At 37.0% G+C, this 14,468-nt stretch overlaps 4 protein-coding genes across 6 annotated transcripts in view; 2 read left to right on the forward strand and 2 right to left on the reverse strand.

Annotated features, from left to right (window-relative positions):
- The window catches only part of Bbg (PDZ domain-containing protein big bang), a 60,686-nt gene extending 52,587 nt beyond the window's left edge, over positions 1–8,099 (forward strand). For both annotated transcript variants that reach the window (XM_072006430.1, XM_072006431.1), the window contains 5 exons: positions 1,370–2,005; positions 2,830–3,782; positions 4,150–6,619; positions 6,909–7,064; positions 7,142–8,099. In XM_072006430.1, the coding sequence (XP_071862531.1) occupies positions 1,370–2,005; positions 2,830–3,782; positions 4,150–6,619; positions 6,909–7,064; positions 7,142–7,311 (4,385 nt within the window). In that variant the 3' untranslated portion in view covers positions 7,312–8,099. The remainder of the gene's footprint in view (positions 1–1,369; positions 2,006–2,829; positions 3,783–4,149; positions 6,620–6,908; positions 7,065–7,141) is intronic.
- Positions 8,100–8,259: 160 nt separating this feature from the next.
- Positions 8,260–9,583, reverse strand: Mrpl24 (mitochondrial ribosomal protein L24). Its single transcript, XM_072006463.1, has 5 exons — positions 9,351–9,583; positions 9,076–9,264; positions 8,817–9,019; positions 8,554–8,740; positions 8,260–8,481 (listed from the first exon to the last, which is right to left on the reverse strand). The coding sequence occupies exons 1-5, from the start codon at positions 9,444–9,446 to the stop codon at positions 8,395–8,397; spliced, it is 762 nt and encodes a 253-aa protein (XP_071862564.1). The 5' UTR covers positions 9,447–9,583; the 3' UTR covers positions 8,260–8,394.
- Positions 9,584–9,895: 312 nt separating this feature from the next.
- LOC139988744 (uncharacterized) lies at positions 9,896–12,777 on the forward strand. The gene is made up of 3 exons (XM_072006464.1): positions 9,896–10,479; positions 10,669–10,861; positions 10,929–12,777. The coding sequence occupies exons 1-3, from the start codon at positions 10,165–10,167 to the stop codon at positions 11,093–11,095; spliced, it is 675 nt and encodes a 224-aa protein (XP_071862565.1). The 5' UTR covers positions 9,896–10,164; the 3' UTR covers positions 11,096–12,777.
- Positions 11,178–14,417, reverse strand: LOC139988736 (mucosa-associated lymphoid tissue lymphoma translocation protein 1). 2 transcript variants are annotated; one of them, XM_072006443.1, is made up of 11 exons: positions 13,956–14,417; positions 13,711–13,874; positions 13,448–13,634; positions 13,105–13,369; positions 12,943–13,035; positions 12,646–12,871; positions 12,397–12,580; positions 12,096–12,310; positions 11,904–12,002; positions 11,551–11,819; positions 11,178–11,469 (listed from the first exon to the last, which is right to left on the reverse strand). In XM_072006443.1, exons 1-11 carry the CDS (start codon positions 14,090–14,092, stop codon positions 11,332–11,334), a joined length of 1,977 nt encoding a protein of 658 aa, XP_071862544.1. In that variant the 5' UTR covers positions 14,093–14,417; the 3' UTR covers positions 11,178–11,331. The 2 variants fall into 2 exon arrangements, with proteins under 2 accessions (XP_071862544.1, XP_071862547.1); XM_072006446.1 differs by having other exon boundaries at positions 11,178–11,456; positions 13,956–14,412.
- Between the last annotated feature and the right edge of the window lie 51 nt (positions 14,418–14,468).

The following is a 14,468-nucleotide window of genomic DNA, read 5'->3' on the forward strand; positions in this document are numbered from 1 at the left end:
GAAACTCGAGGGAAATTTAAAAAATACATTTCTCTAAGCTATCGTCAGAACGATATACCTTCCGAGGACTCCAACTCTAACGGTTCAAAGTTTAAGTGCGAAGAAGTCTCAATGCTTACACCTGGAACCGCAAATCGAACCTCGAAGCTTAACAACGCTATTCCGAAATTATTATATATTACCTCTCTATCCGATACTTTGGTATTAGAAAAGTTATACGAATACACGATCACGTGGTAATAAGATCGCTCGTTTCTCCCGATGCTGGTATCAGCGACCTTCGAAGCAGAAACGCCGAACGACTTAAAAATCTAAAGACGGGTGAACGCAAATCATAAGAGCGCATAGAGATAGACCCACGCCTGGCTATACAGGAATATCTCAATTGCGTAGATTAAAATTCCTACCGGAGTATGCTCGCTCCAGAGAGCCGATAAACGGGAAATGGATGTTTGAAAAAATATTCACCGGTCGGTTTTGCCCAGACCGAACCTTTTCCAACGTTATCGCGACTGGTAGCTAGATTTTATTAGACGTTTCTCTCCTTCCCCGCCTCTGCAATCAGGAATCTCGTGCATTTGAAACGCACGAACGGATCAACGTTCGCGAGATCGCGGGAGCAACGACGCGTGTGGATGGAAAGAGCGACGCGCGTTGCGGCATCGATCCCCTCGTCGAGCGCACGAGAGCGTGAACAGTTGGGCTCCGGTGACGCGAGTTAATACGCGCGAATTCCGAATTCACGCAGAACCAACGGAAATACAACCCTTCTTGCTTCATTTTCGGCCCATTTTCCGGCCAATCTGTCTTCGTCGGAGAATTCTTTGATCGAAGGAAAATAACGAATTACACGCGCACGCAAATACCTAACGTTTAAATCGTAATGAGGCTTAATGAGGCAATTACGTTGCGCAATTTGTAGTAGAAGTAAATGCGACGTTAAGGATTGCGCGTGAGTCGAACGCGCGTCCAGAGATTCGTAGTTTCGTTCGATGTACGCGGCTGCGATTAACGCAATGCGAGTCTTCCGATCGCAAATTGCAGTGTACGGAATACGGACGTTAACGTCGGTACGACGTCTATCGTTGAAAGTAGCAGAGTTAGTTAAAGAAATGCAAGTTGCACGATAGCGTGAATTGTCTCCGGTAATAATTTATTTAAAAAGAAACAAACCGACGAAACTTTTGCACTCGTCTAATAAAAATACTTCCACGAAATATAAAAATCTTTACGAATCAACGAAATACCTATCGAACGGTAAACCTTATCGAACACGACATAAACGAGAAACTCGCAACTTTGAAACGTTTCGCGAGCAGTGTAAAGAACGCTGACGATAACCAACACTCTGTGGCTTGTGTGATTTTAGAGACGGTAAATGGTAGGATGGACAACTGCGGAGGCGGTCAGCGCCTGCCCCCGGACGGGGACGAGTTTCCAGCAGCGTACCAAGAGTTCGGTGGCAACAGCCAGCAGTACCGTTTCGTGACGACGAGCACGGCGACGGCGAGGACGTCGACGATGATCGCGAACGGTCGACTCGTTTGCAACGAGAGCGAATCCTTCATGAACAACGAAGGTTTCAAGTTGCTCGAGAACAACGTGGTCGCCGCAACTGGCATTATTTTAGCCGACAACAGGATCACCGGTTTGACCAACGTGGAGAACGTCTGCCAGGAGGTGAGCAAGATCGAACTGCCGAGCATCGAGATAAACGGCAAGATGAGCGTCGAGAACGTTTGTCAAGATACGAGCAACGTACTGGCTCGCGAGGCCCGCGTCCTCGAGGACTCGAAGCCGTACATCGCTGATGACTTCGTTAAAAAGGCTACGTCCGTGACCAACTACTCCAGCTACGGGAATCAAGGCGACGCTAACATTCTGGTGTCGGAGAAGAAGATCGAAATCACGGGTTACTATCACAAAGACGTGCCAGTTATCGAAGAGGCGCAGGACCATACCAAGAAGGATACTTTGGACACGCCTCCGCCATTGCCGCTCACCGGTAAACTTTCCTTCCGTGTTTTGTCAGTGTATATATATATATATATAGAATTGGATTATATATAGAGGCTGGTTTTTAGATATTAAATACGCAGACCACGGGAAAAGAACAAGTTCTATAATGTTATAATACCAAAACTTTTCTTTCGAATCGATCGTCGAATTAAAGACATTCTGCATTTTGCACCTTGTCGAATATTTGAAAAATATCGATTGTCGTAATATATCGTTACTTGTTTGCAAAATTTCATCGGCGTATTTTATGGCAGACTCGTGTCACTGAATCTACAAAATTATTAACTTTTAGAATATCTTAATTATCGATCGCCATCGGAATCAACAAATATGAACTTGCGAGGAGACGAATAATCGATATAATTGGAGTTCGTGCAACGGAGTTTTATAGATTTTTCATTCGTATCATAGTTCGCGTTCGAATAAATAGATTCTGCTGATTCGAGTAGTTCATTTGAGCGGGTACTAACGAGGATTTAATTCAAGCAAATAAAGTTTCTATAAAGTGAATTCCACTGTATTAAGAATTATACGCTAGGAGTCTGCTTATTTAATTCTATCAGGGGCTAAGTAGTCGATGTAAGCAGTTCGTTTAAAGAGAGTTGGCCTGACGAAAGCCAAATTTCCGTATTACACGATGCATGTCAAATTTTCGTACGTATTCTTCGAATCTCTCTTCACTTGCTATAGATACTCAACTGTGAACGTTCACATAATCCCTAATCACAGATTATCTACATGAATTCTTAGTATTCCATTGTTACTATCTTATCGCATTGCTAAGTATTCGGCATTTCTTTGCTCTTTCAGGTCCGCCCAAGTTAGAGACAATCTGTCCGCCTAAGATAGAGTCGATCTGCCCACCTAAGTCAGAAACTATTTGCTCGCCGTACGCGAGAAACATTGCGATCTTAGAGTCGACGCCACGAAAATTTTCATTGAACGGCGACCTTCGAAGGCAAGACGACAAGTCTGAACGATCGGTCAGGGATAAGATCGCTATGTTTTCGTCGCAAAGTAGTCTGGATGGTCCTCTGTTTCCTAATTCGGTAGTGGTCGCTGCTGCAACGAACAACGTCAGAAGATTGTCCAAGTACAAGTCCACGGAAGACGTGTGCAGCGACGAGAAAAGCTCTGGTCAGAAGGAGAGAACGTCCTTCTTCGCGGACAGAACGCAGAGTTCTTTCGACTTGACGGATTCGGGAAGAAACGTTAGTCAAGATCCTGGGAAGAAGTACAGACGATCGTCAAGTATAACGCAGAGTTCGCCAGTGACATCGCCGACTATTTATACTTCCAAGGCGTTTCCGATCGTTCCGCAAAAGCCTGTCACCTCGGCGACAACGCCATTGATCAACTCGTTTGAAACGTCTTCGGTGCCTAAATCACCTGCGAAGAATTATTCGTTGACCACTTCGAGTCAAAATGCTGCGAGTGTCGCGATAAAACCTGTGACGTCAACTGCGTTGTCTCGTGCCACCAGTTTCTGTGCGTCGAGTCCGTACGGTCAAGATAGAACTTCCACGCCGAGTGAACTTCCCGCGTCGCCGCAAATTACTAGAACGAACTCGTTAGCATCTACGTTCAAGAGGCCCAGCGAGGATATTAGGAGAACTAGTTGGAATCAGCTGATCGAGCAGAGGAAGAAGTCGATATCGAAACTGAGAGGACTGGTCATTCCTGAAAAAGAAACGATATCGATCGACGCGCCTATCGTTGATTTACCTGAGATCAAGTCGCGAGATTCGATACTGTTGCATCAGGTAAGTCTATTTTTACCGAACCTTAGAAGCTATCGTCGAAAGAAATCAAAATCCTGAAATTGCATCATCGCTTCGCCAAACCTGGCGTCTTTCCTCGAAAAATAGACTTTTAGGTTTCCGCTTGTTAACACTGACATGTAACAAAACTGAAACTTATTTCGATAAAAAACGGTGGTACAAGCCGCTCTACTAACGATATTCGTTCTTGGAAAAATTCCCCATTATAAACACGCAATATGTAATTTTTCAAAATACGCAACATCTCTCCTCGAATTTACCTTATTTACCGAAGATAGATCTATCTCCGTGGCAAATACCAAGCGATATTATATTCAGAACGAATCAGAACCTTTGCCGTCCTTTACAGCTACCGAAAGTGAACATCCAGGACAAGTGGGGTTCTCAGAGTTCCTTGGCGAGCAACGCGAGCACGGCCAGCGTGCCCTTGAAGGCGACCACTTCCTTCAAGATGCCAGCTCCTCAGATACACTCCAAGTACTCGCCAGCCTTCAAAAGGAAGAGCCTCGCAGTATACGGCTCTTCTTCCAGCAATTCCTCGACAAACAGCGCCACGAAAAGCCCTTCGACAACTACAACCACCTCTACACCGCCGCTCTCCGAACCTCCGAAAAGCTTAGAGAGCATCTGCAGTCCAACGCGAAGCGATTACAGCTTCGAATTCGCGTCTACAGCCAGTTCACCAGAGGGATTACGTAACAGGCCCAAAACGACGCAGAGAAAGACCAGGATGGATTACGACGACTCGGACAATGATTCGGCAGTTAGTAGCTCGCAGAGCAGCATTTCTCGAGGCTTCAGTCCACCAATGTCACCGGTTCCCTCGGAACGATCTACGGTTTCGTCAGAGAGATCCTACGTTTCTACGGAAGCCAACTATCCACGACGATCTCTCGTCATGGACAGCCCGACTAGAACTTACGCGAGAGAAACAAGCGCAGAATACCCTGCCAGATCCAATATCATAAGCGACAGAGCCTTCATCTCCGAGAGATCTTCGTCGAGCAGTAGCAGCTCCGGTCTTAGATCGCCAACGACAGATTCGAACTCCAGAAACTCTCAGATACCTCAGAGGCAATTGAAACGATCCAACAGTACTGACACCAATTGTAGCACTTCTTCGACTCTCACTTCTGGATCTCAGGCGAGCGCCGAGTCTCTGTCCAGAAGAGTACTCAAACCGCAGAGCGTAGAAGCTATCAATCGCAAGAATATTCTGGCTAGTGCTAGGTGTAGGAGCGGCAGGGATCTCAATGGATCCCCGTTGATTCAGAGGAAGTTTTCCGATGACGAATGTCGATCGACGATCACCGAGAACGGTGAAAACAGCTATCAGAAGAATCGTGTCAAGGATACAGTTTCAGGTACACAGGATGTGAAGATCGCTTATATAGAGGTAACAGACTCGTTTGGAGAGGATGATTCTTTCGAGAAGGATAGCGAAGAGTCGAAGCTGCCTTCGAAGAGGAACGTAACGTCCTCGACCGTGAGGCAGTCGAAGTTCGAGATGATAGAACCTTCGAATGATTTGAAAATGTGGGTTCGTACAGAGGCGAAAGCTTTGGTTAAATCGCCCGAAGAAAAAACGGCTAATAAAACAGAAAAGAAATCTTCTGACGTCGATATTAGCGCCGTAGATAACGGTTTGAAGAACAATAAGTCTGCCATAATCGAGGAGCAACAATTCAACTCGGTCGATCTATCGTCGACCAATAGACGAAAACAAGGGAACGAAAACGAATCTGGACTGCTGCAAGTATCGAAACAGCGATCTCCTCCTAGCATACCTCCGAAGAAACCTGCCGAAGATCAGAACGATCTTCTGACGATCCTGACGACGAAGAGTAGATCTAGGTCGGCGATACACGTGGACGAAGGAAGTTTTGGTCGATCGAAGAGTCAGATGAGCCTGGAAGATATTCTGAGCGCGAAAGCAGACACGAAACTTCGAGCTCAAAGTGGCGAAACGAGAACCGAAAGAAGCAGTACTCTCTCCAACGTTCAGAACAGATCGCTGTGGGAACCTAAGGACAATCGATACATCAGAAGAAGCTCGTCGATGTTGAGCGAGTACTGGAACGAGGACAAGCCATTCTCGAAGATGGGAACATTGGGAAAGTCGAGAGTAGCTGACAACAGCGGAGACGAAATGGCGGAAACGGAAAAGTCGAAATCGTTGCTGTCGAAAATACCAACGACGAGAAATCTTGGTCGAAGAAGCATCAGTGTCACGGACATGAAGAAGGCTCTGGAAGTAAATAGTCCCACCAGCCCGCAACAAACTACCGTAGCTACTCATAACCGATTTCCCAGTTTGGATAGCAGCGTGGACGGAAACGTCTCTCCGGTTGGAACCGATGTCGACACAGACAGATGCTGCGGCGAACAGTTTGGAAGTATCAGTTCGTTGGCCAGTAGCACCAGCTTGATTTCGCAACAGGAATTAGCGCAGCTAGTGGAAGAGGCGAGTCTCGAAGAAGTTCGGGGTGCTCATGACGTGATCGTTGTCTTACTTCATAAGGAGAATCCAACTGGTAGCGTTGGAATCACCCTAGCCGGAGGGGCGGATTGTGAAATTAAAGAAATCACGATTCATCGAGTACTGGCTCATTCTATCGCTGACAAGGATGGCCGTGTGCAAAGGGGAGATAGGATTCTAAGTATAAATGGCAGAGGCACGCAGGGTCTCACGCACAGAGAAAGCATAGCGGTGCTCAAGCAACCCAGATCGGAAGTTGTTTTAGTTGTTTCTCGGGCGAGGTCAGAGGAAGGGTGCAAATTGAAATCACGGACCGCGAGTGTCGAAACTATTATCGAAGGTAATTTTGTTGGAATTGCGCTATAGGTAATTAATATATTGCGGATTTTAAAGAATATAGTTCACCGCACAAAGTACACCGACGTAGGAAAAATCTGGATTTTAAAATTACTTTTCTGTAAAAAGTTCCTCTGTATTCGACGTACCTACGATGTAATAATTAATATGAGAAACAAATTTCTGTATAAATCTTACTGTTTCAGTTGATAGAAATATTTATAAAAATATAAATTCGCATAAATATCCGCAGTCTAGCAATCTAAGGAGATACGTTTAATTTTTCTTCATAGGATTCGAGACAAACGACACCTCAGAGGACACCGCGTGGGGTCCGCCGTCAGTTGTAGCGGTTTACAAGGATGGAACTGGTTTGGGATTCAGTCTCGAAGGAGGTAGAGACAGCCCCCTTGGGGATAGACCGTTGCTGATCAAGAAAATATTTACCGGTATTTTTTTTTTTTCTATTATAGATTTGTCTCTTATATTTATAACTTTGAAATCTAATAAATATATTACGATATAGGAGGTGCTGCCGAAAAAACAGGTGCCTTGAAAGCAGGGGACCAGTTACTAGAAGTGAATGGATACGATGTGACACGCATGTCAAGAATCGAAGCGTGGTCCCTCATGAAGAAACTACACGACGGCGAAGTAAACCTCCTAGTCAGGCACCCTGCCACCAAATCGTCGTGAATGATAGTCAAATAAAAGTAATCGTTCCGAACGAATCATCATGACTGCATAAATGTAACGTTATTACGAAGCAACAAATTTCGAATGTGAGAAACGTAATGATTTCGTAGCAGGCAATTTTTTTGTTGAATTCGAAGGATACGATATGTGTACCGTTTCGACGATCTCCTGATACATTCTCATCTTCGAAATCACAATGTATCGCGTACTTAGTTTGTCTCTTCGTATTCTCAAAAAATAACAAACATTTCGTTGGAATCTACTTACAATTAGGATTCACATATTGTGCTTATATGTATGTATATCGAGATAACATTGTTAAGTAATTATTTGAAAAATCTCAGTCCACTAGGAGATTTCTTTTTTTTAATGTCGTACCATCGAGTACGATGTGTGACGTTTGTTTGCATACATTTCATTATTGTAAAGAAAGGAATGCTTTTCCCAATCACTTACTATTAGTCTGCATTATAAGCTTAATCCAAGGAATAACGTGCATATAAATATGCATTCATTTTATGATTTTGTTTAATACAATGTTATGAAATAAATGAAGAAAAATGATTTGTAAATAAGAATAGCGTGCAAAAATTTGAAATGCAATTGTTCTAGAAATATGGCATATATAATATAAAAAAAAGAAATGTTAATATAATGCATTACTAAAGTATTTAAATGTAGACTGACATTCGTTTCTAGGTCGCGTTTGTTAAAAATCATGCTGTGATATGTATGTGTGTTAATATGAAAGTAATAAGCATTAATAAAAGCGGCTTGTCCTTAACGAATTCTTTAATAAACAATAATTCTACAAAAAACATTTTACCTTAGAATATTTAGAAAAAAATATTTAATTCTTCGATTTTAGAAACATTGTCAACATGTTTCACGAAACAAGATATCGTAATCTAATTTTGTTTTCACAATACGATCAGGACTATAAAGGTATTTTTCAAACTGTATTATATTATAACTTTACTTTCAATCAAGTTTACGGTAACGAAATAAAAATTTAAAAACGTCTTAAAGCTCACTTTTATATATACAATAAAAAAATTAATACTTTACATATATTTAGAAAAATTAATACCAATAATATTTCTTTGGTACACGATCCTCTACAATTCCCATTTCATCCATAATATCCATTTCAAATGTCTTCAATTTTGCCTATAAATCAATGAAAATTAATAATACACTCCCCTACTGACATAATTTTATTAGATTGCAGGTTGTACATACTTCGAATGTTAATTCCTTGACGTTATCTTCAGTAGTATCTTTAGATTCTTCAGCATACACATCTGGAGTTTTGTAATCTACAGTTTCTTGACTTGATACAGGCACGGGAATAATTCTGCCAGTTCTAAGAGACACTCTTACGTGTTCACCATCCTCTGTATATCTCCATTCTATTGCAGTCCCTTTCCTAAAATAAATTATCTATTTAAAGCTATAAACAGCAAGCTATATATACATACTTCTCGATATTCTATTACACTTACAAATCTGAAGGATCTACTAATTGCACTTGCGTCGTAACTAATAGTGGTTGTTCCATACGCAAACAAACTCCAGGAAAACCTTTATTCTTCCCCCGTATTACTACTTTTGTATTTAATCCATGGACAATAACCCAATTTCTCTCCTGTATAATATCTTGTACTATTCCTTGTTTTCCCTTATCAGGACCAGCTAAGAGTTCCACCTAAAAAATAAAATTTTAATATCAAAACCTTTCATATAACACACATAGATACATACACGATCACCACGAAAGAAACTCCATTTTTTTATGGGTTCAACTGGTGGGCAATCTCTACGTTTCATAACCCAATTCTCATACTGAAAAGTTGTTGTCCATGGTCGATGGATAGAATAGTACAACTTCTTATTTGCTACTATTTTACGTTTAAGAAATTGTGGTTTGCCAGGTGGAGGTTTCCACAATACCTATATATATAAAATATTATTTTCCAATCTAAATACCATACAAATATAAGATACAGTAAATATTAATACAAAACAAATTCACGTACGCGTTCTGAGACACGGTCTATGTAGCGGTCTGGTAAATTCGCATATTTTTTCGACCATTCACCTAACTTTCCAAATAGAATAGTTGTGAGCCTCATTACTTTCAATTATATATTAAGTAGAAATTTAAAAAGATTGACACTGTAAAATCTCTTACAATATAATTAAAATCTTAGCTTTCTACTATCTTAAACACAATCTAAATTACAATGTAAATAACCTTCGAGAATCTGCTATAAATAGAGCTAAACTTAACGGGCCAAAAGTTTAATCGATTTGTAATAAATGCGCACACTAGATGGCCAGATGAGTCACGTAAGCGCATACTTAAAGATGATCTGTCTTAACTATTGTATTTCATGGGTATTATTCATGGAATCTTAAAATTTAAATTCAACTAAGTCAATATCTTTCGTACATTTTGTACCATTATATGTTAAAATAAACATTTGTATTTTCTTTTTCCTAAGGAATAGATAGAGTTTTTTATATTCAAAATTTGGCCTAAATACATTCCTATTGAACATATTCTGAAGTGAATACAGTTGTAAACGTAACTTCATTTGGTGTTAGCATTTATTTAGATTCTTCTAGCGCCATATTTAAAAGAAAAAGCATTAACTTACATAAATGAATCATAAGTTATAAATTGTAAATATATATGTAATATAAAGATAAAAATTTACAAAGCGATGTAATATAACGATACTCGTTAAATAGAGGATAATATCACATAACTGAATACATTGCTGGTATTACATAGGTTGTACAGAATAATAGGTTATACTTTATATATACGCATAGTAGCAGAACAAAATGCTATTCCGCTTGAAAAAATGTGTACCTTTTACACAGATGCGACAATTCGTAATGTTTCATACGAATAATACAACTCAATTAAAAATGAAAACGATTTACCATTGGGAAAAACCGAAATACTCAAATATAATAAATCCAAGTCTTAATGTACATAGATTACTACACTCTGAAAATCAAAACAGTTTGCCACCGTTAATGTTTGGATATCCTAAGGAATGGAGTGTTTTTGAAACGGTGCGGTTTTATTTTATTTTGAATAAATCTATTGACCCAGAGTTTCAATTAAGAGATTTTATGACAGGAGTTCTTCAGGTATATTTATTGACGTGTCATATAAAAAAGCTAGTACTGTATAAAAAAAATACAACATTGAACAGATTAAACAGTGCAATGAACTAATTGCTCTTTAATAATATGGATATATATTTCGACAGTACTTATATGTAATGTCAAATATAAAATTACATATTTAATAAAGCTGTAACAAGGAACGTTTTCTAGGCCATGATAGCAATATCTACAGCTTTAAGTATGCAAGACTATGAAGCATTAAATGGTATGGTAAAAGAAAAAGCTATAAAAATACTAAGGCACAGAGTTGATCGCCTAACTCCAAGACAACGGGAACTACTAACTTTTGATGTGCAATCTCTTACGTTTCTTCCTTATTTCATAAAATTAAAAAGGAAGATAGGTAAACTCATGCTATTATAACCATATTTTTGCTGTTATTTTTTTCACTTGATACAATTATGCTATAGGTAGCAATGATGCAGTCGTTCAAATAGGAATACAGGGATTGTGTACGAAAGATGTTACGGATATGAAGTCATATGTGCATATTCATTATATATTTGAAAGGATGTATAAAAATGGAGTGGGAAGTGAATGGATTGTAAGGCTAGTAAGTCATACATCACTTTGGTAGATTCTTACCGTTATATAATTAAATAATTAAATAAAATTTGTATCTCAATATAAATTACTAGTTATACATTTTATAACAGTTATTTTTATTCTTTTTATAAGTCACAGTGTGCATATATATTGAGAGAAGAGAATTTTGTTTCATAGTTCTATAAATATGTAAATTATTTTTAACAAAATATATAAAGATTTTAAAAAATATATTCTCTATATTATATTTAATTATTTGTATTGTATTTATCTTTGTGTTTCTTTTCTCAAATATTTACAAGTTTCAATAGAGAGGGTATGTAATCTTTTATATGCAATACTGTGGCACCAATGGGGATACCATCTTTTGACACAGAAATCACCAGTGGTCCCTGTAACAAAAATCTATATAAAGGTTACTGTAATCAAGTAATTATTAAATTGCTTCATATAAAAGCATTTTCATATTAAGTAGAAAGTAGATACCTCGTTGATTTGGGGATTATGAATCCAACACTCTTTCTCGTGTTGATCTTGAAATAAATTATTTCGCTTTGCAGGAATAGAATTAAAAAAGTTAATTTCTACATTTGGTAAATCAAGTACTTTGATTCTTACTATATTTAAATATGGTTCCATAAATAGTGAAATTTTAACTCTACTGCACATCCTTGCTTGTTTAAACAGTACATTTATTGTCTGAGTTGAATACGATATAAGTTTACTTAAATAATTAATGATATCTGGACATTTATCTATAATATTTAAAATATATATTAAAACAATAGTTAAAAAAACATTTCTATTTATGAATACATAATGAGTACAACTAAAGTTACTTTTATAAGTAGCATCAGTAAGACGAAATGGTTTTGTAACAGAGACAGCAAACATTGGAATTTGATTTCGTTCTTTCCCTTTAAAACAGCTATCAATTGCTGCAAATATTTGTTGTAACATATATACTTTGCAAATATAAGATAAGTTTATGTGTGTATACACGCATTATATATGTTGTATTAACAACTTACATTTTCCTACTTCTTCAAATAATTTTGTGACAGTTATATCTTTATTAATATATTCGCTGAGATGTTCCATATATAAACCATATTTACAATTTAATTTCTCATAACTCGGTCGATGACTAGATGTAGAATATGCTTGAATTAAATTTCTAAGATTCTTCTTGCTTTTATATTCATTCACTGTTGGTATCTCATGGTATATCTCAGGATTAAATTCTCTAAAAATAAACATATGAGTTAAGTATAAAGATAAAGAATGAAAATGGAAAGAATGAAAAAAAAAAAAAAAAGGTCAAGAAGTTACTTTGAAGGCAAAGTTTGACACATATCTAAAATAACAATTAATAGTTCAGGATCATTCTCAAGGAATGCAGACAATAATTCACTTTCACATATTGCATCTTTCCTTAAATATGTTTCTGGAGCATCTGTTGCAAGCATATAACTTTCCTGCATTTTAAAACCATGTCCAGCAAAATAAAATAAGCCTATATAAACAGAAGAATAATTTCAGTAATAATGTATTTTCTAATTTATACTTTTTACATCTTACCATATACTCCTTCAACTAAGGCTTTGCTAAATATTTTTATTGCATTTTTCATTTGAGTAATTGTCAAATTGAGGAGACAAATTACTTCAAATCCTATTTCTTTAAGAAGATTACCGATGCATGCAGCATCATTTTTAGATGTCAAAAGACATTCATGGTTCTCATACTCTTCATTTGCAATGACCAAAGCTATTTTTGCAACTGCTTTAAATTTTGGAAGATCCATCTGTATAAAAATGTAATTAATAAATTAAGATATAATGATAAAATGTTAATGAAATCATTATCAATCTTTACCATTACACGAGTTCTTTGCGTATAAATTTCACTGATATCGTTATAAATATAACAATAGTATTTTCCTTCATTCTTCAAACTAAATTGTTTTACCTAAAATCATTCTTTAATAAAGCAGACATTATTAAATATTATTAGAGAAATAACAGTAGTTTGCATTACATGCAAAATGTTAGATGTTTCTCCTTCTAGCTTAGTATTGTCATGGAACCATTGATAACGTGGTTTGGAATAACTATTGGCTTTACAATGAATTGTAAAATTTTCACCTTCTTTAACTTCTAAAAGTGGCTGTGGTTGTTCTTCTATCACAACAGGTATAGAAAAAATTTGTACAGTTATAGCTTTTGAAGTCAAAGTTGATATGAGAGTTCCATCATTTTTAATTTGAAGTACCTTACATCTATATTCTCCTGCTTGAGAAGCACTTTGGAATAAATAAAATAAATGTTACAATGACATAATAACGAATAAAAGTATATAAACATTTTTCCTAAAAATGTACCTGACTATAACAAAATCAAGCACATCAGAATTACAGTGTTGCAATTCATTATTATTATGGTACCATATGTAATTTGGTAATGGCATCCCAATAGCTTTACAACATAGACGAAGACGATGTCCAAATGATACTTTCAGAATGCTAGTTTGAAATTCCTCTGTCGGATGCATAATAATGCTCAAAGGTTCTACGAGCATTGGTATTCAGGAAATACTAAGATTATAATTTTTCGAATAAATAGGTCACAATAAATATTATCATACCTGGATCAGATATAATTGAAAGAATGCTATAAAGCTTGCAGTCGCGTAATAAAGTATGTAAAATCTCTATAGTACACATTTTAATACTCAATTCAGAAAGTAGCTTTTGTCCAGGAGAATCATTTGGATGTTTGATCTCGTTTAAAGATTGTATCCATAGAGTACTGTACATAAAACATATGCAATAGAATGATATATTTTAAATTATAATATCTTGTACTTTTTAAATACTACTGTTTTCTTACCACGGATATTGAAGCTCTTCAGCTACATGATTTGCTAATGTTATCCAAGCTGCGTCTTTATTCAATGCATTAACTATCTCATTGTATACAGTTACTGGTAAACATTCGATATACGTGTCTTTATCAAAACGAGTCATTTTTATAAAATTTATATTTCATATATTTACTGTGAGAAAACTATGAAAGTAAAACACTGTATCACATACATAATGATATTTTTACATTTTAAGGCATAAACTGTGGTAATAACCATAATTAAGTTAACATTTTAATATCATTTCAGTTTACAGTCCTCTTTTTACTTATGCAACAATTTTTATATATACAAGGAAAATGTAACATAATTGTAATCCATAATGATCTTCGTAAATATACAATCGATGATATGTTCTCGATCGATACAGCAGAAGCGAAAAACAATACAAAAATTGTATATCAATTATACATGCGAAAAAAAAATTATATTAGCTAAATTTCGTGTAAAGGAGATATACAAGGTATAACTAATTATAG

Source organism: Bombus fervidus, chromosome 7 (genome assembly GCF_041682495.2).
Source record: "Bombus fervidus isolate BK054 chromosome 7, iyBomFerv1, whole genome shotgun sequence".
NCBI lineage: Eukaryota > Metazoa > Arthropoda > Insecta > Hymenoptera > Apidae > Bombus > Bombus fervidus.